The following is a 23217-nucleotide window of genomic DNA, read 5'->3' as shown; positions in this document are numbered from 1 at the left end:
TTTGCCCTCCCGTGGGATCAGGGTATCCCTCATGTCATCAGGAGCTCACAAGTTTGGGAGCTGCTCCTGTAGGTGTGGTGCCACTGAAGCCATGTGATTTGGGGTTGTCTTAAATTGGTGGGGATCTATTCCTGGATTGTATCAGAGATCTCAAAAGCAGAGCTGTCAACAGGGAGGAGGCAAGCTGAGGGAGGCAGTGTTTGCTTGGTTGTTGTTTTGCCTGCAGTGTGATGGGGGTGAGGGGGAAGGAAAACTTGGGGAAATAATGAAAATAAACATTTATGGGAAACCTTTTGTCTTTGAGTAGTGAAAGGTCATATTCAAAATAATTTTAAAATGAAAATGCTCTAGCTTCATAGTCTTCTCCATAGCCATGTGCAGGCACAGTGGCAGGGGCCAGGTGTCATTAATCCCTGATGTAACACTGAGTTAACCACTGTTTAAAAGGAATCTCATACGGCTCATCTTCTGAGCCCAGAGCATGTAACTTCTCTGCTGCATACAAGTAAGTAGTGCTGCATACAAGTAAGCAGTGCTGAGCCTTGTTATTTCAACATTTTATTTCAGCATTTTATTTTCTCTTATTTTAGAAGTACATCAGCAAAGAAGTGCTTCAGTGCAACGTTGTCAGTGTATGCTCTGTCTCCTGGTGTATTTGTCATTCTCCAGAAGTGCAGAGCTTGTACTCACAGATTCCCCAGCCATGCCTAGCACTTTTTCTATGTCCTAAAGAATACTAAAGGTGTTTATCACTCTGAAATATCAGCGAAGCACCTAGGTTGGTCACTTTGCTCACTGAAGCTCAGCTTTAATTTCTTCCATAAATTTTTATTTTTTCCATCTCCACTTCCCCCATGTGCCAGGGAGGAATGGGTTTAGTCTGTTTTTTCTGTGCATTTCTGGCCTGTCCTACATGAGGCTGTGTGCCGTGGCTGACCTGTAGCTGTGATTTCCTCAGTGCTGGAATAGGCACAGCACTCCTGGAGTCCCTTCAGGTGCTACAAAATAGGGACAGAAAGTGGCTAGAGAGCAAGAAACTTGGGTTATGTCTCGTGCCTCTGCCGAGGCCTTTGTGACCTTCTCAAAGGCATGAAGGGTCACCTCCATGCCTGTGGAGTCTGTCTTCTTTTTGGGTAAATGCATCTCTAGGGCATCAGGGTGGCCCTGATGTGTCAGGTTGTTGTGTTGGAGCAGAGGACAGCAGAGCTGGCAGATGTGCCTGCTGCTGGTTTGACTGGCTGAGAGCCGTTTGCAGCTGGGAATGATTCCCAGGTCTCTGCATGGATCCTGCTGGTTGTCCCAAATCCATCAGTGCTGTGGACATATCAAATGTACTGGCTGGAGGAGGACCTGGTTGCAAAGGTGTCCTGATGCTTTGCCCAGGACGGCTTGTCCCTCAGGCTCCTTAAAATCATAAAATAATGAAATGGTTTGGGCTGGAAGGGATCTTGAAGCTCATCTCATTTCAACCTCCCTGCCATGGGCAGGGGCACCTTCCGCTAGACCAGGTGCCTTACTAGGACATGGTACAGTGACAGAGGACATTCAGGGCATGGAGACTCCTGGTTCTGTCCTTCCTCGCACACTGGCCAAGTTTGCTGGAGAAGAGGTGGTGATAGGATGGTGCTGAGCTTCGCAGGGATACAGGACTGTGTGTGAGAGTGGGATGGCCCCAGCGGGACCCGCCTGCCCTCGGCACTGCCTGGAGGCAGCAGGGCTGGGGCTGGAGCAGCCTCTCAGCAGCGTTTGTGTGCGTTTGTGCTGCGCTCAGGTGCCAGTGAGGAGAAGAAAGAAGGCTGGTCTTGGGCGTCCTACTTGGAGGAGCAGAAAGCTGTCGCTGCCCCTTTAGATCTCTTCCAGGATGTGAGTTGGGATTTTCCTGTCTTTTTCCCTCTTTCATCTTCTCTGTTCTTTCCCTTCTCCCCCACCCTCCCGCCTCCTCCTTCTCCTCTCTTTTTTGCTTTGGTATTTTGTGGGATTGGGCTATATCAAGCTCCCATTGCCACCTGGAGGTGATTGGTCATCTGATTTGCCTGGAGTCCCACTCCCCAGCAGGGTGCTGTTCCCCATCCCAAGCACCCCACCTTTTCCTAGGACACCCCTGTGGCTCTGGCATTGTGGAGCCTTTCCAGCCCTTCCTGGAAGCCAGGTGTGGTCTCTCCCGAGGCCACATTGCTGTGCTGCACCCCTGCTCCCAGGCGTCCAACTGCCAGCGTGCCCCACTCCCCCCAGCTGCGGCTTTTAGCCCAGGGGCACTGCCAATAGCAAGAGACGCAAACCCACAAGGACGTAGAACAATGTGTTTTTCTATGGGAAAAGAATTAAAATTTGGATGACAACATAACCTGTGGCCCATAGTCTCCTGGTCCCAGGAACTCCCATTGCCTGGTGGTTGCTCCTCAGGCTGGTTCTAGACTCAGCTCCCTGTGTTGGTTTTTACATTGTAGTTTAATTTTTGTTTCCAGTACCAAGTAGCTTCCCAGCACAAGAATGGCTTTAAAGTGGGGATGAAGCTGGAGGGGATTGACCCCCAGCACCCATCTATGTACTTCATCCTGACCGTGGCTGAGGTAAGGTGCCTGCCATGTTCGTGGGTTCTTTGGACTCTGGGGCAGGGAAGGTGCTGCCACCTGGCCTATGGAAGAGATGGATGGAGTTGGTGCCTTTGCCTGCCTGTTGCTGCAGGAGATGAGCTGGTGCTCCAGCACCTTGGACAAACAAACAGGGAGTTCTCTGCCAGCTCACAGGGACAGGACACAGCGCCACGGAGCTGCTGTCATGTCCTGGCCTAGTTGGTCTCTCCATCACCCTGACACAGCAGGTCACGAGGGGAGGGGTTGTGGTGATGGCAGCAGCTTCTTATCTTTGAGCTGATGCCCCTAGGACATTCCCTTGAGATGGAATGTGTGGAGGCATCCCATTGCTCTTCCTTTTATCTGTGTGGGCTCTCCACTCAGCCATGTAGCAGTCAAACCAGACTCGCCTCGCGGTGCTTCCCAGGCAGCCAGCATGGCATTTAGCCGAAATCTCTGCACCAGCAGGTTCCCCGGGTGCAGAAAAGGGAATCTTTGCACTTGTTGGATCCAGCAAGTTGCCCCACCATGACATTTTGTGCACCAACCTGAACATCCCTTCTTTGGACTGGCTTGTGCTGGCCTTGCACTGACCTTGTTCCAGGCTGGGCACCCTTTGGTGGCTTGTGCCTCCTGCTTTGGGCACTGGCCTGTGATTGACTCTTGGCTTCTCAAGGCAATATAAGCTGAGGTGGTGTGTGGGAGGGATGGGGCATGTGACGCTCAGCCAGGTAGAGCAGCAGGTTTCCATGATCCTTCCCCTTTCCCTTCTGGTAGGTGTGTGGTTACCGGATGCGCCTCCACTTTGATGGCTACTCTGAGTGCCATGATTTCTGGCTGAATGCTGACTCCCCCGACATCCACCCTGCTGGCTGGTTTGAGGAGACAGGGCACAAACTCCAGCCCCCCAAAGGTAAGGAGTTATCTTGTCTTGGGTGCTGGGTCCTGGTGAAGGAGGGGGGTGAACAGTAGGGCCAAATGTAGAGCGTCAGGTGGGGATAGGGTGGCTCCATGGGGACCAGGAGGGATGCTGCTCGGATACTGGCCCAGGAGGGATACTTGGGGTGGGGGAGGGTTCCACAGGACAACCTGTGTCTTACAGGCAGCTGAAAGAAACAGATCTGTCTCTTCTTGTTCGCATTTTGGGGCAAAGCCCTGTTGGATGTCCCATTGCCAGGCTGGAGTCAGCAGACGGGAATGATTTTCTCTGTGCAGGAGCTGCACTATGGATTTCCACTGCTCACGTTTCATAACACCCCTTCAAAGCCAGCCATTGGGCCTAAGCCACGGGCTTTGGGCATCCCAGGGCTGCTGTGGATCCTCTTTGCCCACAGCAGGACATGCCTGGCAGGATGATGCTGGGTCAGGTATGGCCAGGCTCACCCTCACCACCTCCTGACTGTGAACTCACTGCTCTCATTTCTCTTCCTGAGGGGTTGTAGGTTATAAGGAAGAAGAATTCAGCTGGACAAACTACCTGAAGTTAACAAAGGCTCAGGCAGCTCCTAAGCACCTCTTCTTGGTCCGAAACACTGTGAGTAGCAGCATCTCCTTCCTACCAGAGCCTACAGGTTCAGGTGTGAGTTTTCTGCTCCAACTGAGCAAAATGCCTCTGCCAGCACTGGGCTTTGCTCTGTTCACCCCACACTTCTCAAGCCCACAGCGCAGAGGGCCAGCAGTGTGTCCTGCTGGCTGTGGCACACTTTGCTACTCAGGATCTGTAGCTTGAACACTGGTTTGGTGTGCCCAAAATTGGTGCTGGTCTGATTCACTGTTTCATCCAGGTTGGTCTAATGGACAGTTAAACGCGTTACAGAAGTATTGGTAAGGAGAAGTAACTGTTACTGTCAACAATTATTTTGCTAAAAAAAAAAATCAGTTAATGTTTCATAAGTATAATTCTTTTGTCTCTATTAATGTGTGTTCATTGCTTATGTGTCTGCCTATTTTTTTCAAACGGAAGCTTGGTGAAGGGAAGTGGGAATGTAGCAGAGTGCAAAATGCTGATCATTTCTTCGTCAGCTGCAGAGGAAACTCAACCTATTGATAAATCAGCCTCTCTTAAGTTATTTATTGTGTCTCAACCCTGCTGTTCATTGCTGCAACAATTCTACCCGTGTGTATGATGCAGGATTTTACACAGATTTTGGATCCAAGAAATAAGGGCTAGGAAGGGAGGAGGGCCCATCCCAGCTGCTCCTGCCATGTCTAGGGCATTGGTCACTGCTGACACCGAAGGACTGTGACCTCAAACAAATGTTTTGTGACAAAATGGGAACTAATGTCAGTTGGAGGCTGTTTTTCTCTTGGAGGTTACTGTTTATAGAAGATTCTGAGGGTCGGAAGATCACTTTTCCTCTTTCTTTGTGTGGCCAAGCTGAGTTACTTACCCTCTGCCTCTTTCCACTGCCCTGCTGGGAGCCTGAGTGGTCCTGGGCCTGCCTGGAGGCCAGAGAGGGTCTGGTTTTGGGAGGGTTTGGGCAGGTGCCTCCTTGCAGCAGGCAAGGGAAGTGGTGAGGAAGGAGCTGTGCTGCAGCTTGCCCCTCTCTCCTGCCAGCACGAGGCTTCTCCAGGCTTCGAGGTGGGCATGAAGCTCGAAGCTGTGGACCGCATGAACCCTTCCCTGATCTGTGTTGCCACAGTGACTGACGTGGTGGACAATCGCTTTTTGGTGCACTTTGACAACTGGGATGATACTTATGACTACTGGTAAGTGCACAGAGGCTCCTGGAGTGCCAGTGGTGGGGAGGCACCCTGCCACTGCTTCAGCAAGAGTGACGGGGTGCTTGGGAATGCATGGGACAATCCCAACATGCTGCTGCAGAGAGGCCATGAGCGGTCCAGGGAGGCAGAGGGTCACCCTCCTGTGCTGGGGGACAAACCTTTACCTGTTCCATGTCACCTTGTGGAATGTTGCCATGGCCTGTAGCTGACATGGGGCAAAGACAGGCACAATCTCATGCTGTGGGCTCAGCCTGAAACCCACTTGGGAGACAGGGTCACCTGCACTTCAGAGACTGAAGACCTGATCTTAAAAAGCAGTTCCTGTGCCTGTAGGCAGGGGACTGTGGCCAGGGTGGGGAGGTGTCCCAGTCAAGGCTGATTAAGGCCAGTTTTAAAATGGCCAGTTAGCACAGCCACGGTCCTAAGAACAGCTTCTTAGCTTTGTGGTTGCAGCCCTCTGACCTTCTCTTCTCACCCCAAGGGGCTGTGGGACTGCAGCAGGTTCTGTCCCCGTCTGGTGCTGGGCAGCTGCCTGCTCTATCCCAGGGCAGACCTGCAAAGCAGTATCTCCTGAGGGTGCTGTGACTGCTGTGACCGACTGGGAGCCATGCTGGGGACATGAGCCCACCCAACTACCCTTGTCTCACTGCTCCAAGCTCTGGAGGGTGTGTTCTGCCTCCCTACTTGCAGCAAAGGGCTGCTGTTTCCTGGGCAGAGGCATGTGCCTGGGCCTGCCCCTCTGAGCTGAGTTCCCTCCTCTAGCCCTTGCCTTGCTGGGCCCTGGAGTTCCCTGGGTCGCTCAGGGACAAGAGTGCTGGAGGAAACCTCAGTTTCTGCAGGGGCTTTTGCTGGTGGTGCAGGTCTGAGGGTGCTGCCACGTATCCTTCCCTGGGCCCCCACAACCCATGGTGATGAGCTGGGTATTTCAACCCTGTGTAAGAACTTGGATGTGTTTTCTAGGTGTGACCCCAGCAGTCCATACATCCATCCAGTTGGATGGTGTCATGAGCATGGCAAACCCCTCACACCTCCTCAAGGTGAGTCAGTGGCCTGGGAGTGCATCCCTTGGGGACAGGCTTTTCAGGGTGGCATGGGGGTCCTGGGGGCACAAACCCCATGGTCCTTGCTTATCTGCAAGCCCAGACAGTTTCCTTCAGCAAGGCCACAGCCAGGGAGGCAGCATGTACCTGCCAAGGCTCCTGTACACACATTCAGGTGCAGCATGGTGGCTGTGTTGGGCCAAGTCTCCCCACTCAGAGACACAAGGAGGACCCAAGCTGTCTGTGCACACCCAGATGTTTTCTGCTTCCTTGTATCCTGGGTTTCATGGTACATGAGAAAATAGTAGCACTTCTTGATGTCTCTCAGGTTCCTGTGTGCCTGGCACAGACTTGGTTGGCCCTTGAAGGCAGTGGGATGTTCTGAGGTACTTGCTGTTTTCCTGCAAGGGTGTCTCACCTTCCACATCTTCCACCTTCCAGATTATCCTGACCCTGACAACTTCACCTGGGAAAAGTACTTGAAGGAAACCGGAGCATCTGCTGTCCCAGTTTGGGCCTTTAAAGTGGTGAGTGCCACATCATCTGCTTCACCCCACCTCAGCAGGAATTTGGGCTGTCTCCGTTGCTAGGTCTTTCATGAGAAGTCCAGTGATGTTCCGTGTGCTCCTGCCACAGGCCTGGGCTTTGGATCTACACTCAAGGCTCAGAAGTCAGGGCAAGTAGTGGGAAAAATGAGAAGTGTGACGTCCCTTTGGCTAGACAGAAGCTGGGCGATGGGAAATAATTTAGGTTTGCTTGATTAGTGTTTCTCTCCAACTGCACCACCAGCAGCTGCATCCAGCCAAGTGTGGTTGCAATATAGATCCCCAAAATGTGTCTCTTAGAGACCTTCTTCCCTGGGGCAGCTTCCCTATCTTGTTAAAACACAGCTCAGATTCAGGAGGCCTGTTCCCACTCTCTCCTGTTGCCACTGTGATCTGGGATGGCTTTTCCCCAGCCAGGCCAGGGCTTGAAACTGGGATTGAGGAGTACACACTGCTGGGAAAGCTGCCAAGGGGTGCAGGAAGCCTGAAGAATGGCCCTGCTCCCTGCTGATCTGGGTTCTTCCAGCGCCCACCCCATGGCTTCCTGGTCAACATGAAGCTGGAGGCAGTGGACAGGAGGACTCCTTCCTTCATCCGAGTGGCCAGTGTGGAGGATGTGGAAGATCACAGGATAAAGGTGGGTGCTGGAGGATCAGTGCTGAGCCTGTGTCCAGGCACTGTGCTGGCTTGCTCCTACCCTTCCCTGCTCACTGGGAGTGGAGGTCTGTCAAAACCTACTGTGCAGAGGTTGACAGGTCTCAGTGACTGGCTCCAGGAGTAGAGAAGAACCTTGTGCTGCAGTTTAGCTCCACCGTGCTGCTTGCTGGCAACTTGGAGAGCTCCAGAGCTCCTCAGGGACGTGTCCTGCATTTTGAAGAGTGACCTCTGCTTGTTTTCCCAGATCCATTTTGATGGCTGGAGTCACATCTATGATTTCTGGATTGATGCAGATCATCCAGACATCCACCCCATAGGCTGGTGCTCAAAAACAGGACACCCACTGCAGCCTCCTCTCAGTAAGTCCTGCGCCTGTGTCAGTCCCTCATCGCAGGGTGCAAACACGCCAGACCCCCAATGTCACTGCCTGCACAGAAATGGGAGGGCGGGTGCTGTACATGGACGGGCAGAGAGGAAGGACCTTTCCACAGATTTGTCAGTTGGAAAAGTCCTCCCTGTTTAAGGCAGGCAGGGAGCCCAATGCCCTGTCTCTGCCTGGACTTGCAGCCATGAAAGTCTCTCTCCTGTTTCTCCTCCTGGTCCAGGGCCAAAGGAACCAGCCTCTTCTGCCCATGCAGGCTGCCCAACCCTGGGCTGCAAGAGCATCCCTCCCACCAAGAGTTCAAAGTACGGCTTTCACCACAGGTGAGCTCCCCAGCACAGCTCAGAGAGGTACAGCTTCCCTGCCAGTCCATGCCAGCTCTTCTTCTACCACCCCCACCCACCAGCATCCACTCCTTCCCTGCACCCACCCCATGCCTGTCTCTGCCCCCTGCTTTCCCCAGGCTTGGCCCCAAGGCAGCATGGAGCTCACAGCTGGTGTAACCCCCGTGATCCTCTCCTGTGCCTGTCCTGTGGCACCCAGAGCCCTCTGGGGTGCCCTGCGTGCCCATCTACCTGTGGGGACCTATAGGCTTCAGAGAGGACCATGTCTATAAGATGGTGTTCCCTGACACCAGCCGTGAGAACACTGTTCCTCCCATCCCTCATGGATGCCTTTCACTGTGAGGCTGAGCTGGGAAGTCCCGAGAAGGAACAGTACATCTTCCCAGCTCAGGCAGTCACTTGCAGGACCTTTTCCAGGGGATAACAGACTCGGTCTAGTGCCAACCTCAGTGGTAGGCTGGCATCAGAAGGAGCCAGTATGGTGAATCATAGAATCAGCCAGGTTGGAAGGGACCTCCGAGATCATCAAGTCCAACCCTTGATCCAACCCCGCCGTGGTTACTAGACCATGGCACTGATGCCACATCCAGTCTCATCTTAAAAACCTCCAGGGATGGAGAATCCACCACTTCCCCGGGCAGCCCATTCCAATGCCTGATTACCCTCTCTGTAAAGAATTTCTTCCTAATGTCTAACCTAAACCTCCCCTGGCAGAGCTTAAGACCATGCCCTCTTGTCTTACTGATGGCTGCCTGGGAGAAGAGACCAACTCCCACCTGGCTACAACCTCCTGTCAGGGCATTGTAGAGAGTGATGAGGTCTCCCCTGAGCCTCCTCTTCTCCAGGCTAAACAACCCCAGCTCCCTCAGCCTCTCCTCATAGGACCTGTGCTCGAGTCCCTTCACCAGCCTCGTTGCCCTTCTCTGGACCTGCTCCAGCACCTTGACATCCTTCCTGAACTGAGGGGCCCAGAACTGGACACAGTACTTGAGGTGTGGCCTCACCAGTGCTGAGTCCAGAGGAAAAATCACTGGCCTGGACCTCTTGGCCACATTGTTCCTGAGCCAGGCCAGGATGCCATTGGCCTTCTTGGCCACCTGGGCACACTGCTGGCTCATGTTCAGCTTCCTGTCCATCCACACTCCCAGCTCCCTTTCTGCCTGGCTGCTCTCCAACCACTCTGTCCCCAGCCTGTAGCGCTGCAGGGGGATGTTGTGGCCGAAGTGCAGGACCCAGCACTTGGCCTTGTTCAACCCCATGCCCTTGGAATCAGCCCAACTCTCCAGCTTGTCCAGGTCCCTCTGCAGAGCCCTCCTGCCTTCCAGCAGATCGACACTCCCCCCCAGCTTGGTGTCATCTGCAGATTTGGTAATGGTGGACTCAATCCCCTCATCTAAATCCTCAGTAAAGATATTAAACAGAACTGGGCCCAACTCTGATCCCTGGGGGACACCACTAGTGACCGGATCCCAACTGGATGCAGCATCGTTCCCCACCACTCTCTGGGCCCAGCCATCCAGCCATTTCCTAACCCAGCACGAAGTGCACCTGTCCAAGCCTTTTCCAGGAGTGTGCCATGGGAGACGGTGTCCAAGGCTTTGCTGAAGTCCAGGGAGACACATCCACAGCCTTCCCCTCATCCACCAGGCAGGTCACCTGATCATAAAAGGAGATCATGTTGGTCAGACAGGACCTGCCCTTCCTAAACCTGTGCTGGCTGGGTCTGATCCCTTGTCCATCGTGTAGATGCTGTGTGATTGCACTTAGAATGATCTGCTCCATAACCTTGCCAGGCACTGAGCTCAGGCTGACGGGCCTGGAGTTTCCTGGGTCCTCCATCTGGCCCTTTTTGTGGATGGGCATGACATTCGCCAACTTCCAATCATCTGGGACCTCCCCAGTGAGCCAGGACTGTTGGTAAATGATGGAGAGAGGCTTGGTGAGCTCTTCTGCCAGCTCCCTCATCACCCTTGGGTGGATCCTGTCTGGTCCCATAGACTTGTGAGGATCCAAGTGGCTCAGCAGGTCACAAACTGTTTCCTCCTGGATTACAGGGGGCTATTCAGCTTCTTATGTCTGTCTACAAGCTCCAGAAGCCAGCTGTCCTCAGGACAACCTGTCTTACTGCTGAAAACTGAGGTAAAGAAGCTGTTAAATACCTCAGCCTTTTCTTCGTCTTTGATAACTGTATTCCCACCTATGTCCAACAAAGAATGGAAGTTTTCTTTGCCCCTCCTTTTGCTACTGATGTATCTGTAGAAAGACTTTTTGTTATCCTTAACAGAAGTGGCAGTATCCATGAGGATGGGGAAGGCAGGTCAGTGATGTGAACCCCAATAACCTGCTTGTTCCGCACTGTGGTGACTTGTACAGGGTTATTGTGATGGTAAATGGACAAGTGCTTGTACCTGAAGAGGCTGGGTGTGCCCTATCTGGGCACCCAGTGCCCTCACCCCCGGAATTTGGTCAGCACCTTTACTCTGCTTTTCATGATCAGGGCTATGGCAGCCCATGCCTGGGGGCAGAAGGGTGGCCCTGCTGGTTGGTCCCCCCGTGCTGCTCCAAGCTCGGTCCAATGCTTGTCTCCCCTCTGTTCTCTAGGAAGTGCCCCACACCGGGCTGCGATGGGTCAGGACACGTGACAGGGAGATTCACAGCCCATTACTGCCTCTCAGGGTGCCCGCTGGCAGAGAAGAACCAGGGCAGGCTGAAGGCTGACTTGTCCGACACCGAGGCCTCAACTCGCAAGAGGAACCTAATGGGCTTCTCCCAGCGAAAGAAATCTCGGCACCACGGGAGGTAGGAGCACACCCAGTAAGCCGCATGCAGGGCCCCTGTGCCACCGCTACCTGCCATGGGAGGGATACCCGCAGCCAGAGAGGCTCCTTGGCCTTGGGGCAGCACGGTCGCTGGCAGCTGGCTTCGGTCCTTTCAGCTCTGTTGGGCGCTTCTCTTGGTTTTTCTTCCCACATTTTCTGTCTTTAGCTGTCAACCCTTTGGGTGAGGGTCCAAGTGGTAATCCCTGCTCCCACTGCTGAGGCATTGCTCTGTGCAGTGTGGAGGAGGGCCCTTGGGCCAGTCCCAGCCCTGTTGGACATCAGTCTTCCTGTCTCTTTAGAGGGAGACCTCCAAAGTACCGGAAGATCCAGCAGGAAGACTTCCAGAGTAAGTGCCGTCTTCTGCCACAGTGTCATTGCAGGGCTGGCAGAGCTGGGGTGGTGGCTGCTGGGGGCAGGTCTCCCTTGGCTAACACAGATCCGTCCCAGTGAGGGGCTTGTGGTCGACTGCCAGAGTTGATCATCAACAAGGAATGTTCCTGCCTCATACTAGAGCTCTGTTAGATCCCTCAAGCATGGCTCTTGGATTATGCCTGAGAATCTTTGAGTGATTTAGGGCAGGGAATAAGGATCCTCTCTATGGCAGTGTACTTTCTGCAGTGCTTTGTCCTCCCTCTTCAGACAGGGATAATGGGATGCTGTGCCACAAAATTTCAGTGTGGTTGTGAAATGCCAAATTATTGCTGCTGCACAGAAACTGATGCTGAACAGTTTCCTTGGTCTTTAGTTCTGATGTCTGACAGAAGTAGATGCCTGACATTTATCCCAGCCAGTCTCCATTTTACCATGGGCCATGTACCCTAGTGCTAGGGGTGAATGAAAAAGAGCTTTACTTGGGAGCCATCCTTGACTCCTTGGAGCAGAGAGCAAGTGAAAACCTTTGTTAAAAATGTGAAATGAACTGGATTATATGGGAAGGAGTTCTGGTGTGAAATTTGATACATAAACCTAGTTCAGTATAGAAAATGAATGATTGAAGGTGGTGAGAACAGGGCAAACCCAAGCTTGTCTCTAAACTTCTATCCCCAATCCCACCAAAAAGAACACTAGGTTACACTGATATCCTAGTAAATCAGGGGACAACCCATAGCTCTTGATACCTGGACCTATCAGACCATCTGCTACCACCCCTTGGCCCTCCCCTGAGCAAGGCTCTCTCCAAGGCTTATAGGATATGATGGGATGTTCTCGTCCTTCTACCTCATATCACATCTTGCATTTTTATCCCCAGCTATTTCTTCAGACAGCATGCACCAGTCTCTCTTCATGTCTGCCCTGTCTGCCCACCCCGACCGCTCCCTGTCTCTGTGCTGGGAGCAGCACTGCAAGCTGCTGCCAGGGGTGGCTGGCATCACAGCAGCCATGGTGGCCAAGTGGACCATTGATGAGGTGAGATGGTTTGGAACTCTTCATGCTGGCCCCTGGTCCTCTGGCATGGCTGGGAGCACCTGCCTAGCTGTGCAGCACTACGGCAGATGCTCCAGGCATGCAGGGGCTTCAGTGGTCACTCCTCTGGGCTAGTGAAGAGGTGGTCCACTGGACACGCTGGTGAGGGCACAGGCCCTGAGGACAGCTCTTCGGAAGCACATGCAGAACAACCAGGTTCTCACTTGAATATGACACTTCCCCAGGCCCAGGGCAGGCAGGTGGAGACAAATAGCAGTCGCTTAATTTAGCACGTTACAATTTTCCAAAGTTTCACCTTTGCCAAGTTAAAAAATTAAAGCTCAGACTCTGCAGATAAGCAGTGCCTGTTTTGTCTGAAAGAGAAATCTTTACCTCAGATTCTTCATCATCACCTTCGTTCACTTTCTTGGACATCTATGATGGCCCCTCTTAAGGCCTGAGTAGCTGGAGGAGCTCTGGCACCAGGCCCAGCAGCCAGCCCTGCCTGATCTCAGGCACTGGAACAGGCTGCCCGGGGCAGAGGTGGAGTCACCATTCCTCGAAGTGTCCAAAAGTGGTGTGGATGTGGCACCTTGGGGACATGGGTTAGTGGTGGGCTTGGCAGTGCTGGGTTAATGGTTGGACTTGATGATCCCAGAGGGCTTTGCCAGTCTTAACAATTCCCTGATTTTCCCATTAGCCCCTGGGTGCCCCTCTCCTTCCCCAGCCCCTCAGTGGGAATCCTCTCGCTCTGCTGGAGGTGCTTGTTGGAGATGAAGCTGCTGAAGCATCTACTGTTCTGGGGCCAGGGGAGGCCAGTGTCTGTGCCTGGATCCAGGGGTGGGCTCTGGGCATGGGAGGGTGAAGCAATTGCAGCCTTTGTCCCAACAGCCATGTGGTACCTTAGAGGGCACAAAATGCCTCTGTAGCAGTGAGGGTGTGGGCTCAGGGTGCTCTCCAGTCAGAGCCATTGCTCTGTCTTGACGTTTTTCTCCATTTACTCCAAGGTGTTTAGCTTTGTTCAGACTCTGACGGGTTGTGAGGACCAAGCCAAGCTCTTCAAGGATGAGGTGAGAAGGGCTGTAGGATGAGAGCAGGTGGCTAAGGACAGCTGTTTGCCAACAGGGCTGGGAGGAATTGACCAGTGGCCTTCCTGGAGTGGATTGCTGCTGGATGCTGAGGGTGCATCCAGCATGGGGCAGCGATCCCTCCCTGCAGCCCCACTGCTCTCGAGTGTGCAGCTGTCTGGCTGTGCAGATACGGGGCAGGAGGAGAGCTGTGCTGCCCTCTTCTCCCAGCAGGGGGAGGGAGGGCCCCACTGAGATTGGGATGGGGGAATAGGAGGAGGATCCTGCTGCAACCTTAATAACACCATCACCTCCTGAGGGAAGCTGCTTCCTCCTCACCCTTTCATCTTCCCCCATCTGCACCCTCTCACCAGTACAGTGGTTGGGTGGCATTGCTGTTTGTCAACCAGAGTTGATGTTTTTTGACCCCTCTGTGACTCTGAAACCCAGGGTAAGCTGATGCTGGGCACGCTGGGGACACCCACTGTTCCAGCCTGTTTGTAAATGGCCCCTGTGCTTTAAGGGTGCTCAGGTAGGCAAAGCTGAGGTGGGGGCAGCCTCCAAGTGTGCCAGGACCTGGAGCAGGGAATGGATGTGTGTTTGCCTGATGTCTCTGTGCTGTGCCCTTTGGGCTCCAGTGCAGAATCCCAGCCTGGCTGCAGTGTGAGCTGCTGGGATGGCCCCTGGAAGGGCCTTTCCCCCTGTGCCCTGTTCCTGGGCACACAAGCTCCCATCTGTGGTTTATCTGGGGCAGTGTGGGAGTGCTGTGGGTGGCCCCTGTCCGGCTCTCTGGGCTCACCTGTAGGTGGGACTGTGCAGATTCTCAGGTCGTGCTTGTGTTGGCTGTCCCTAGGAATGCCAGCCTGGATTTTTGGTGAGTGCCTTTGTTCCTGCTCTCCTCCCCAGATGATCGATGGTGAGGCGTTCCTCTTGCTGACGCAGGCTGACATAGTCAAGATTATGAGTGTCAAGCTGGGCCCAGCACTCAAGATCTACAATGCCATCCTCATGTTCAAGAACGCTGATGACACCTTAAAGTGACTTTTCTTGGCCCGATCAGGACCCTCCCTCAGCATTGGTGCTGCCAAACTGTCTGGTCAGGACAGAGATCCCCCCAACCAACCACAGCTCGTCATGTCCTGCTCATGTCCTTTCAGATGCCACATCTCTGCTCTCTCACCACTCCCTCTCCCATCTTCTTCCCTCCACACTGCCCTTTTCTTCCAGTGCTGGGTACAGGCTGACCCCAGGCCTCGGGGATGGCTGCAGGGATGGAGGGTGGCCTATCTGAGCACCACAGATGCCCCCATGTCCTGCTGTGACTGCACTGGTTCAGAGGGTGTTGAGGGATGAGGGACCACTGTGGAGGGTGGGGACTGAAACCACTACTCCACTTACCCAGACGTGGGAAGGGACTGACTGCCTGCGTCTGTGCTCGCAACCATTGAGGGGCTGTTCTTGCCTTTGCTCAGCAGCTGAGAGAGATTTGGGTTTTTTCCCTTACTATGATCCTGTGGCGGGGCTTGTGCTGACACCATTCCCAAGGGACACTCCCAAGGAGCTTGTCCTCATTTTGCCTTTTTTTCTGAATTCTTTTGACTTTTTAAGGCCAGATGATGACTTTGCTTTGCCCCTTTGCTGCACTGGAAACCAGCGGCCACCTCTTGCCCCTTCAGGAATCGGGTGTCCTGGCTGCTGCTCTGCCCACGACCAGCACCTGTGCTCTGTTCCTCTTTCCTGTAATGCAGCAGCCTTAGGGCCCTGCAGGGCCAGGGCTGGCTGGGGGCAGAACAGGCTCTGTTTCTTCTTGAGCTTCAGACTGTTTTGTCCAGCACTTCTCCAGGAGAAAGGATGCTTGGATAACTTGTTCCCCTCACAGCAATTAAAGAGTCCTCTGCAAAGGAGAGTTGGGCCCTCTTTGGTCCATGTATTAGGAGCAAGGCACTCTAGAGTGGAGGCAGCTGCCAAGGTCAAGATGCATCCATTGCTCCATAGACAAATCCACAGTCACCTCTGAAGGTGTTCCTGAGTTGGCTGACTCAATCCTGCCAAACTGCCTTCTCCCCATTTTTTACCCTCACAAGGCACCCAGGTTTTGCTGTCTGAAGAGCTGGATCCTCTGCTGTCCCTGGATCCCTTACCTGCAGAGCTAAAAGAAACACAGCACTTAACTGGTTTGTTTCTGTCCTTTTTGGAACGTAGCACCTTTTCAACAAGGCTACAGGCACTTTGGGAATGTTCATGTAGTGCTGTCCCTTGTAATGGAAGAGAGACCAAGAGTGCTAGGGTTGCAAAACCAGGAAAGCCAACATGCCTGGGAGTCCTCAGAGAGTCCCTGTGCCTCCTGGCAGCACCCATGCTGCTCTCCATGGTCCATCATCCTGTGTGTGCCCACTGTGGGAGCCGTTGGAGCAGTGCAGTGCTGGAGGACGGCCACCTGCCCACAGGCTCTCCATAGTCTGCAGCAATGTGATCCCAGTCCCATGTTCACTTTCTTTTCCATTCCTAAGAATGGCATATCAGTAGCAAAACAATCTCCCCCTTTCCCAGTGCTCAAAGACAGGGATGAAGAGATGTGAGCAAGTGTACCAGCGAGATGTCCTGGAGCAGCACTGCCTTGAGAGCCGCTGTCACCCCTGGGTCAACCTGTTCAAGGCTTCCAATGGAAATGTAGCATTTTGATTCTGTTTTATTGAATATTTGGGGTCACACTTGACCTGCTCTTGAAACGTCTGCCACTTGCTCTTCACGCAGGACTTGCAACTGGTCCGTGTCTTTGTTTTGTCAAGGCTTGGGTTTGATTTAGGCAGCTTTCCCTCTCTTTTCCCTGTGATCGGTTGGGGGGGATCTTTCCATCTCTTCAAGCACTGCAGTGTGGCAAGCTGTGGAGAGAGGGAGTGGTAAGGAGCAGCTGTGCCCCTGGTTCCCACAGTCGCTCCCCACAACACCCTTTGTCTGCAGTAATGGTCCTTAAGGTGGTCTCTTCATTTGATGGAGAGTCTCTTTCTGGGCCACTGTGTGCTGGGGAAGAAGAGGAGGAGCCCTGGGACCTTCAGCTGTGAGACTGCAAATGATGCTGAGACCTCTCCAGATGTGATCAGGCACAAAAAGGCACTGGACATGGCTATTGAGTTTAGAAGGAAATGTCTTTATGAAAGCATCCTGTTTTCATCTTCTCCATTCCCATGTGTGAAGTTATTCCTTCTGTTGGGGAAGGGACTAAGCACCGTCCCAGGGTGCTGGAGAGGAGCTGCTACCCAGGCATCAGATCTGAAACTAGTGTGAAGGATGAAGAGCCTTGTGTCTCACAGGGTTGCCTGGGAGAGCAGAGGTGGTGGGAAGCTTAAAAGGTCCTGATGAAGGGGAATAGGAGGCATGAGCCAAGCCCTGGCTGGACCACAAGTCTGGGTACAACCAGTACCACTGGCTCTTGCTCTGCTGTCGGGTGCAATCAAGCCATGCTCTGCCTGGGCCCCAGCAAAACAGGCAGAGCTGCATCTCCACACTGTGCCAGCCATGGCACTGCCTGACCTGGGCTCGAGAGCAGACACAAACTGAACAGGACTGCCAGAGTGCTGCCCCTTGGCTGGGGAGGTCTGGCTGCACAGCTGGAGCCCAGGTCTCCACTGGGTCTGAGCTCTGCACAGGGAGCAGCTGTCAGGAACACCAGCTCCACAAGAAGGGCGATGAGAGATCTGAGAGTCTGTGTCACACACCTGCAGAATCGAGCACCACTTCATCAGCCTCTCGGGCTCACTCGGCCATTGGGGTACAAAGCTGCTGGATTCGTCTGGGTGAGGGAGTTACAGGGTTTGTAGGTGGTCAAGGGCTATTTACTGTTAAAACTTATAACCTTCTTGTGTCCTTTAAACCCAAAGGATCGTATGTGTACATGTGGATGGGTGTTCGTGGGAGTACCATGACACCATTCCCCCGCTGTTGGTGTGTCACTCTTTGAGGGTGGTCTCTGTGACTGTGAAGGCAGCAGATGCCTGTCACAGGATCTCAGGTGATGTGTCCTCCATGAGCAGTTGTCCCTGGTCCAGCAAGGAAGCCAGAAGAAGGAAGGTTTGCTGTACCCCTGGCCTTGGCAAGTCCTCCATCCCCACAGAGCATTGAGTGGGAGTCCCCCATCAGGAACCATCAAGGACAGCTGTGACCAAGGCAGAAGCACCAAAGTTTTTTGTCCTTCCCCTGTTGCCCGACCAGATTGCTCACAGGGATGTTCACTGCTGTGTCACTAAGAAGCCAGAGAGGAAAGTGGGGCTGGGGCTGGCCCACAAGTTCCTCTCTGGGACCTTTCTGAGAGACGTGACTGCAGCCAAAATTTCTAAGTCAACGAAGAGGTTTTTAAGTCAAATGTTTTTTTGACTGGAGGCCCCCAAGCCTATGTTTCTGCCATTCCTGCCCCTGCAAACTGGTGTTGGCAGGGCTTAGCTGGAGCCATGGGAGAGGTCCCACCAAATGCACCAGCCTCAGGCATGGGGTGTCTTCTGTGGGGGCTGATCTGGGGCTGACTCTGGGTGCATGGGAGCAATTGGAGCCTCTTGGAAAGGTGTTTCTCCCTCCTCATGGAAACGGGCAGCATTGGGACACTGCAAGCCAAGGTCTCTTGTTTCCATGAGAGCAGCCAACCCGAAGCTCAGCAGGCTGAAGCTTTGTGCCTGCCCTGCCAGAGCACGGCTGCCCACCCCTGCCTTCCTCTGCTGATTTCCATGGCGATCACTAGCACTTTTAGAAAAGAAAAAACCCCTCCAAATTGTCCAGGAGGGTCGAGGGCTTAGGGCAGCTGCTGTCTGCAGAGGCACATCTGGGGCCATGAGTGCAATGAGGGCATTGGAGAAGAGGAGGGAGCTGAGAGAGGGATGTGACTTGGCCAGTCCTATCCCTCACTCCTCAGCCTCCAGGAGAGAACTCCTCAGGTGCGCAGAGGGAAAGACAAGAGGGCTGTAGCCAGGCTCCCTTCTTCCAGCCCAGACATTCCCTCAGGGGCCTGAGCCTTCCTTGTCCTTGAAGGGGAAAATGGGGAGCATATTGTGGAAAGAGTGTGATTATGATAACAAAAGCTTTTTGCACTTTCATTCATTTTGCACTCTTTTTTAATTTCTTTTTTTCTGCGTTTTTGATATTGGCACCTCCTTTTCATAACAAAAATCCTTTTGTTGTAGCCAGTGCAGCTATTCCAGAACTGTGTGTCCTGAGCGTACAGAGTTTTAAAGGCCCTATATATATAAATTTATAGTGGTGCAAAAGTAAATTTATATATGTAGATGAGGATGTGATGTGTTTCGTCAGTGTTTTAAAATAATAAACGAATGTAAGCAATGGAGGCCTCTGCAGTGGGAGCAGTCACTGCGCCACAAGAGCGGTCACTGTGCTCACGAGCGTGGTCACTGTACCATGGCAGTGGTCACTGTGCCACAGGAGTGGTCACTGCGCAGGAGCGGTCACTGAGTGGCCAGGGTGGTCATTGTGTGGCAGGAGACATCAGTGGAGTGGTCACTGTGCAGACAGAGGGGGTCAGGCGCAGAGGGAGAGGTCAGTGCAGCGGCCACTGCAGGACGGGAATGGTCACTGCGCGTGGGAGCGCAGACCCCGCCCCCAGCACAAGCCCCGCCCCTCCACAGGCATGGATCCCGCCCACTCCCGAAGCCCCGCCCTTCTGCTTGTTCCGCCGGGTACCCCCCCTCGCCCGTCCTGCGGGGACCCCCGAGCGGACAGGGACAGGCACAGCGACAGGGACAAGGGACGGGGGCAGGGACAGAGACAGCGACAGGAACGGTTTATTTATCCCACCGCGAGGCGCGGGAAGGGAATCCTGGTGTTCCCACACTGGTGGCAGTCAGGGGAGCGCTGCCTGCGGGGAGAGCGTGGGCCCTCCTGCCCCGGCAGCAGCGGCCTCGCGTGGCTTCAGCCGTAATGAGCCCCAGCAGGACCAGCAGCCCGGCCCCCAGCGCCAGGCGCACTGCGTTGCACAACGTGTAATCTGCAGGGGACAGGAAGGGACGGTCACTGGGAGCCCCTGGGAGGAGTCCCCCAGGAGATCCCAGACCAAAGGTATCCTCCAAGGGGATTCACAGGGCACTGAGGGAAAAGAGACACAAGGATAAGGGGACACACTGGGGAGTTCCTGGGCTAAAGAGAGATAAAGGGAAGTTCACAGGGAGCAAAGGGAGCCCCATGGACTCCTGTCAGCTTCACCTCCCACATCCCTATCTCCTGGAACACCCTCTACTCATAGCCTCTCACCTGTCACCCCACCCAGTGGCACCAAAGGAACATTGAGGTGGCCCTCAGCTGCTCCTGCCAGCCAGACGGTGCCACTGACTGTGACAAGACGTACGATTGTCCGTGCGGCTGGTAGGTGCAGGGACAGTGTCCCCTGACTCTTACCCCCAACTGTCAGCCTAGTAACCTTGTAGTCTATAGGGTCTGTAGGTCATCTGTAGGGTCTCTGGGAGTTGGCCAGGCTCAAACAGCTGAAGGAAGCTGAAATCCTCTGCTTGGATCCCTCTTACAGCTGCTTTCCTCCCTTAAATCCTCTTTTCTAGTTCCCCCAGGATGTGATGGACTGCAAGGAGGAAGAGAAGAGTAGGATGTGGCTGGGGGCATGTCTCACCTCTCACCACCAAATCCAGGGTCTTGCTGACAGCAGACCATTCTATCGAAGCATTCTTGGTGAAACACTGGCAGCTGTAGCGGCCCCCCTCACCTTTCTGCACATGGGAGAAGTTGTAGTCATCTTGTTCCCTTGAGAGTACTTGGGATCGGATATGGCCCCTCCAGGTACAGGAAACAGGCCAGTACTGCGGTGTGGGGGGGTGCAACGGAATATCACATGAGTTCCTGCAGTCACCTCATGCCCAGGCGGACAGAGACGGTCGGGTCCCAGGGAGATGGATCCCTGGGGGGACAGGAGAAGAATACAGGGCTTTGAAATGGTGCCGGGAGCCACCAGATCTCCATAAACCCATCAAAAGGCTTAGATGAAGGTGCAGATGGTTCCCCACCTCTCCAAGCCAGGGAGAAGAGAACTCTGCCCATCATATGGATAGGGAAGCCCAAGTGTCTGCATGCATACCAGTCTGCACATAGGGCATGTGACCCTGCACGAAGGGGTAACGGCACATCTTTCACCCTGTCACCATGACCATCCACGGCCATCGCTGCGAGCCAGCACAGGTGCCTCCCTCAGGTAATGGCAGTTGTAGGTACCTGTGTCCTTGTAGGGGCATAGAGATGGAGAACTCGGCCTGCTGCCACTCTGCTCCAGGGTACGGAGCTGGTGGCCATCCTTGTACAGCATGAAGTTCCCATTGCCACGCTGGCAGCTGCAGCAGATAGTGGTGGAGCCTCCTGGTGGGATCACCCCAGGTGGCTTCAGGAAGATGGAGATTGTTGGAGCACCTGCACAGGGAGAGAGAGATGCTGCCAGACAGACAGGGAGCCCCCAGCAGCTGCCCTGACATGAGCCTGGGGCTGCCTCTGGGCACGATCTCCACACAGAACTGCCCTGGGAGATGGGTGGGGACCACAGATGAGTCCAAACTCCCCAACTACCTCCCTCAACATACTCACTTGGTGCAGCCTTGCTCTGTGCCACCAGCCAAGCACCTGCAAGAGAAGCAGCTGTGTAACATCTATGTGAAGTCTCTGGATGCCTCCTGCCACCCTCTGGGAGCCTGCACAGCCTCTGGCACTCACCGAAGGCCAACACATGGGTCACAGGCAGCATTGTATCCTCTTGGCTCTCTCAGTAACTCGTCACTCAGCAGGGCTTCCTTCAGAGGAAGGCGCGGGCTAGTAGGTGACTGAGCAGCTTGGTGGCTTCTTGTGGGTCCTGATATGAACCTTCGTTGCCACAACCCACCTTCCTGTCCGCCAACAGCTTGGGTTTCTGCAAACACAAAATGCAGGGCTGGGATGGTTGAAACTGGAACCGCAGTGTCCTAAAAGTCCATGCCTGGGTCTGGCCCCCCGTGATTGACTTGGTCTTAGATCCTGCAGACCCTGGGAGAAAAGCCCCTCAGGACTTTTTGTTTCTCTTTCTTACTTCCGGTCACTTGGTGGGGGAAATGTCCTCCTTCTGCCTTGTGAATAGGGAGTTTGTTTTGCAACTGCAAAACCACAGGCTTGGTTGCTCAACAGAACGGAATAGGACAGAAGAAACGTGGCTTCCCTTTTGGCCTTCTCGGGGGCTGATTTTTCCCCTGGCCTGCAGTGTCTGGTCATTGTAGGAGGGACAGCAATACCTCCAACCTGTAGGTCTGGATGCACCTTCAGGAATGGTCTCAATCCCCATCCACCCAGGCTTCCTCATTCCCACCTGGAGCAATGGAACATCCTTACTCCACATTGCTGCTCCCTTCCACCCCACTTGGGGCCAGACCTCCAGCCTCAGCTGCATCTTGACTGGGCTGACCAGGGATGTAGACAGAGCTCCCTTTGGCTATAATGTACGTCTGATTAAACAGGGGAATCACATCTCCAGGTGATATGGGAGCAGGGAATGGATGGATTGTGGCACTGGAGTTGTGTGGGGACACGTGGCAGCTTGTCCATGGTCCTGCTCTGAAGGCTGCAGCGCCTGTAGCTCCCTGTCCTCCTGTGAGCTGCAGGCAGCATGTCCTGCCCCCTCTGTGTGTGCAACCTCTGCCACAGTTGGGCCACAGCAGACAAGTCAGGAGGACTCCGGGCTGGGCAGCTGGGGTTTATATGGGTGTAACCCAGAGGGGGAAAGGCCAAAGTGACCGCTGGACTTCTCCAGAACCCCTGTGGTCCCTCCTAGACTCTCTCCACCCTTTGCTTTCTTCCCCCTTCAGCCCTTTTGGTCTCCCTTGGAGGTATCATGGGCTAGGAGAAGTTTGGGGAGTAGGGTGCCCTGTGGCCTCCTCCTGTTCTGGGCACCTCCTCTGGCCCCGTCTCCTGACTAACCCCTTTTGCCTCCCCCAGGCTCGACTGATTCTTGGCACCTCCTTGGGGAGCCTCCCTTCAGGCCCATTCACCTCCACAGCCTCCACTGGCCACAACAAACTGCTCTGGTCTTACCAGAGCCCAGAGGAGAACGACCTCTGGCCCACCCTGCAGGCTCTTCCCTGGCTCTCTCCATCCAGGATGGAGTTGGTGGCATTGCCATGGGGCTCATCCATGGGCATATTGGACTCCTTGTGCCCCTCTGGAGAGGAGCACATCCCTTGGCTGGAGACCAGCCTCTGGGTGCACATCCAGGGCATGGGACTGAAATAGAAATGAAATAAAATATTAGCTATTTAGGCTAGTAAGGTGTGACTTTGCAAATGTAAAACTGCTTAAAAGTTTCTGCCCAAACTGTGGGCAATTAAGATAAAATAGCTTAGAGAATAGGGAAGGCTTTTTAGCACATAGAGAGGGGTAGGGAACCTGAAACTGCTTGAAATGATAAAACTTTATGTAACTACTCTATAATGGTAAGAATAGGAGGTAAAACTAAGTGTCTATTTAGATAGGGAGACTGCAAAAAGAGTGTGTGTATAGATAATTTTTAAACTTGCTACTTTCGAACTGTATAAAACACTATGGTAATTTCTTGGCTCGGCGGAGTGCACTGGGAGAACACCTGCCCCTTTGCATTCCCCGGCCGTACTAAAAGTGCTTTTCAGATTGTTCAAAGGTTTCTTTGAATC

General features: G+C 53.8%; 1 protein-coding gene and 1 long non-coding RNA gene across 5 annotated transcripts in view; one reads left to right on the top strand and one right to left on the bottom strand.

Moving 5' to 3' along the window:
- Window positions 1–23039, top strand: part of L3MBTL1 (L3MBTL histone methyl-lysine binding protein 1) — a 34999-nt gene extending 11960 nt beyond the window's left edge. For 2 of the 4 annotated variants that reach the window (XM_032704666.1, XM_032704662.1), the window contains 15 exons: window positions 1772–1863; window positions 2466–2570; window positions 3351–3486; window positions 4007–4107; window positions 5131–5282; window positions 6258–6334; window positions 6779–6864; window positions 7409–7519; window positions 7784–7898; window positions 8145–8244; window positions 10867–11064; window positions 11384–11430; window positions 12334–12491; window positions 13496–13558; window positions 14462–18884. In XM_032704666.1, coding sequence (XP_032560557.1) covers window positions 1772–1863; window positions 2466–2570; window positions 3351–3486; window positions 4007–4107; window positions 5131–5282; window positions 6258–6334; window positions 6779–6864; window positions 7409–7519; window positions 7784–7898; window positions 8145–8244; window positions 10867–11064; window positions 11384–11430; window positions 12334–12491; window positions 13496–13558; window positions 14462–14596 — 1676 coding nt within the window. In that variant the 3' untranslated portion in view covers window positions 14597–18884. Of the gene's footprint in view, window positions 1–1771; window positions 1864–2465; window positions 2571–3350; window positions 3487–4006; window positions 4108–5130; window positions 5283–6257; window positions 6335–6778; window positions 6865–7408; window positions 7520–7783; window positions 7899–8144; window positions 8245–10866; window positions 11065–11383; window positions 11431–12333; window positions 12492–13495; window positions 13559–14461; window positions 18885–22507 lie in introns of those variants that run through there. The other 2 variants (XM_032704664.1, XM_032704665.1) reach the window with 2 other exon arrangements.
- On the bottom strand, window positions 18929–23032 carry LOC116795197. The gene is made up of 4 exons (XR_004359992.1): window positions 21260–23032; window positions 21134–21169; window positions 20175–20962; window positions 18929–19541 (listed from the first exon to the last, which is right to left on the bottom strand). It is a non-coding gene; the product is annotated as an uncharacterized LOC116795197 (long non-coding RNA).
- Window positions 23040–23217: the final 178 nt, after the last annotated feature.

Source organism: Chiroxiphia lanceolata, chromosome 17, assembly GCF_009829145.1.
Source record: "Chiroxiphia lanceolata isolate bChiLan1 chromosome 17, bChiLan1.pri, whole genome shotgun sequence".
Classification (NCBI taxonomy): Eukaryota; Metazoa; Chordata; class Aves; order Passeriformes; family Pipridae; genus Chiroxiphia; species Chiroxiphia lanceolata.
Note: the sequence above shows the minus strand (reverse complement) of the source record. Positions and strands in the feature narration are given on the sequence as shown.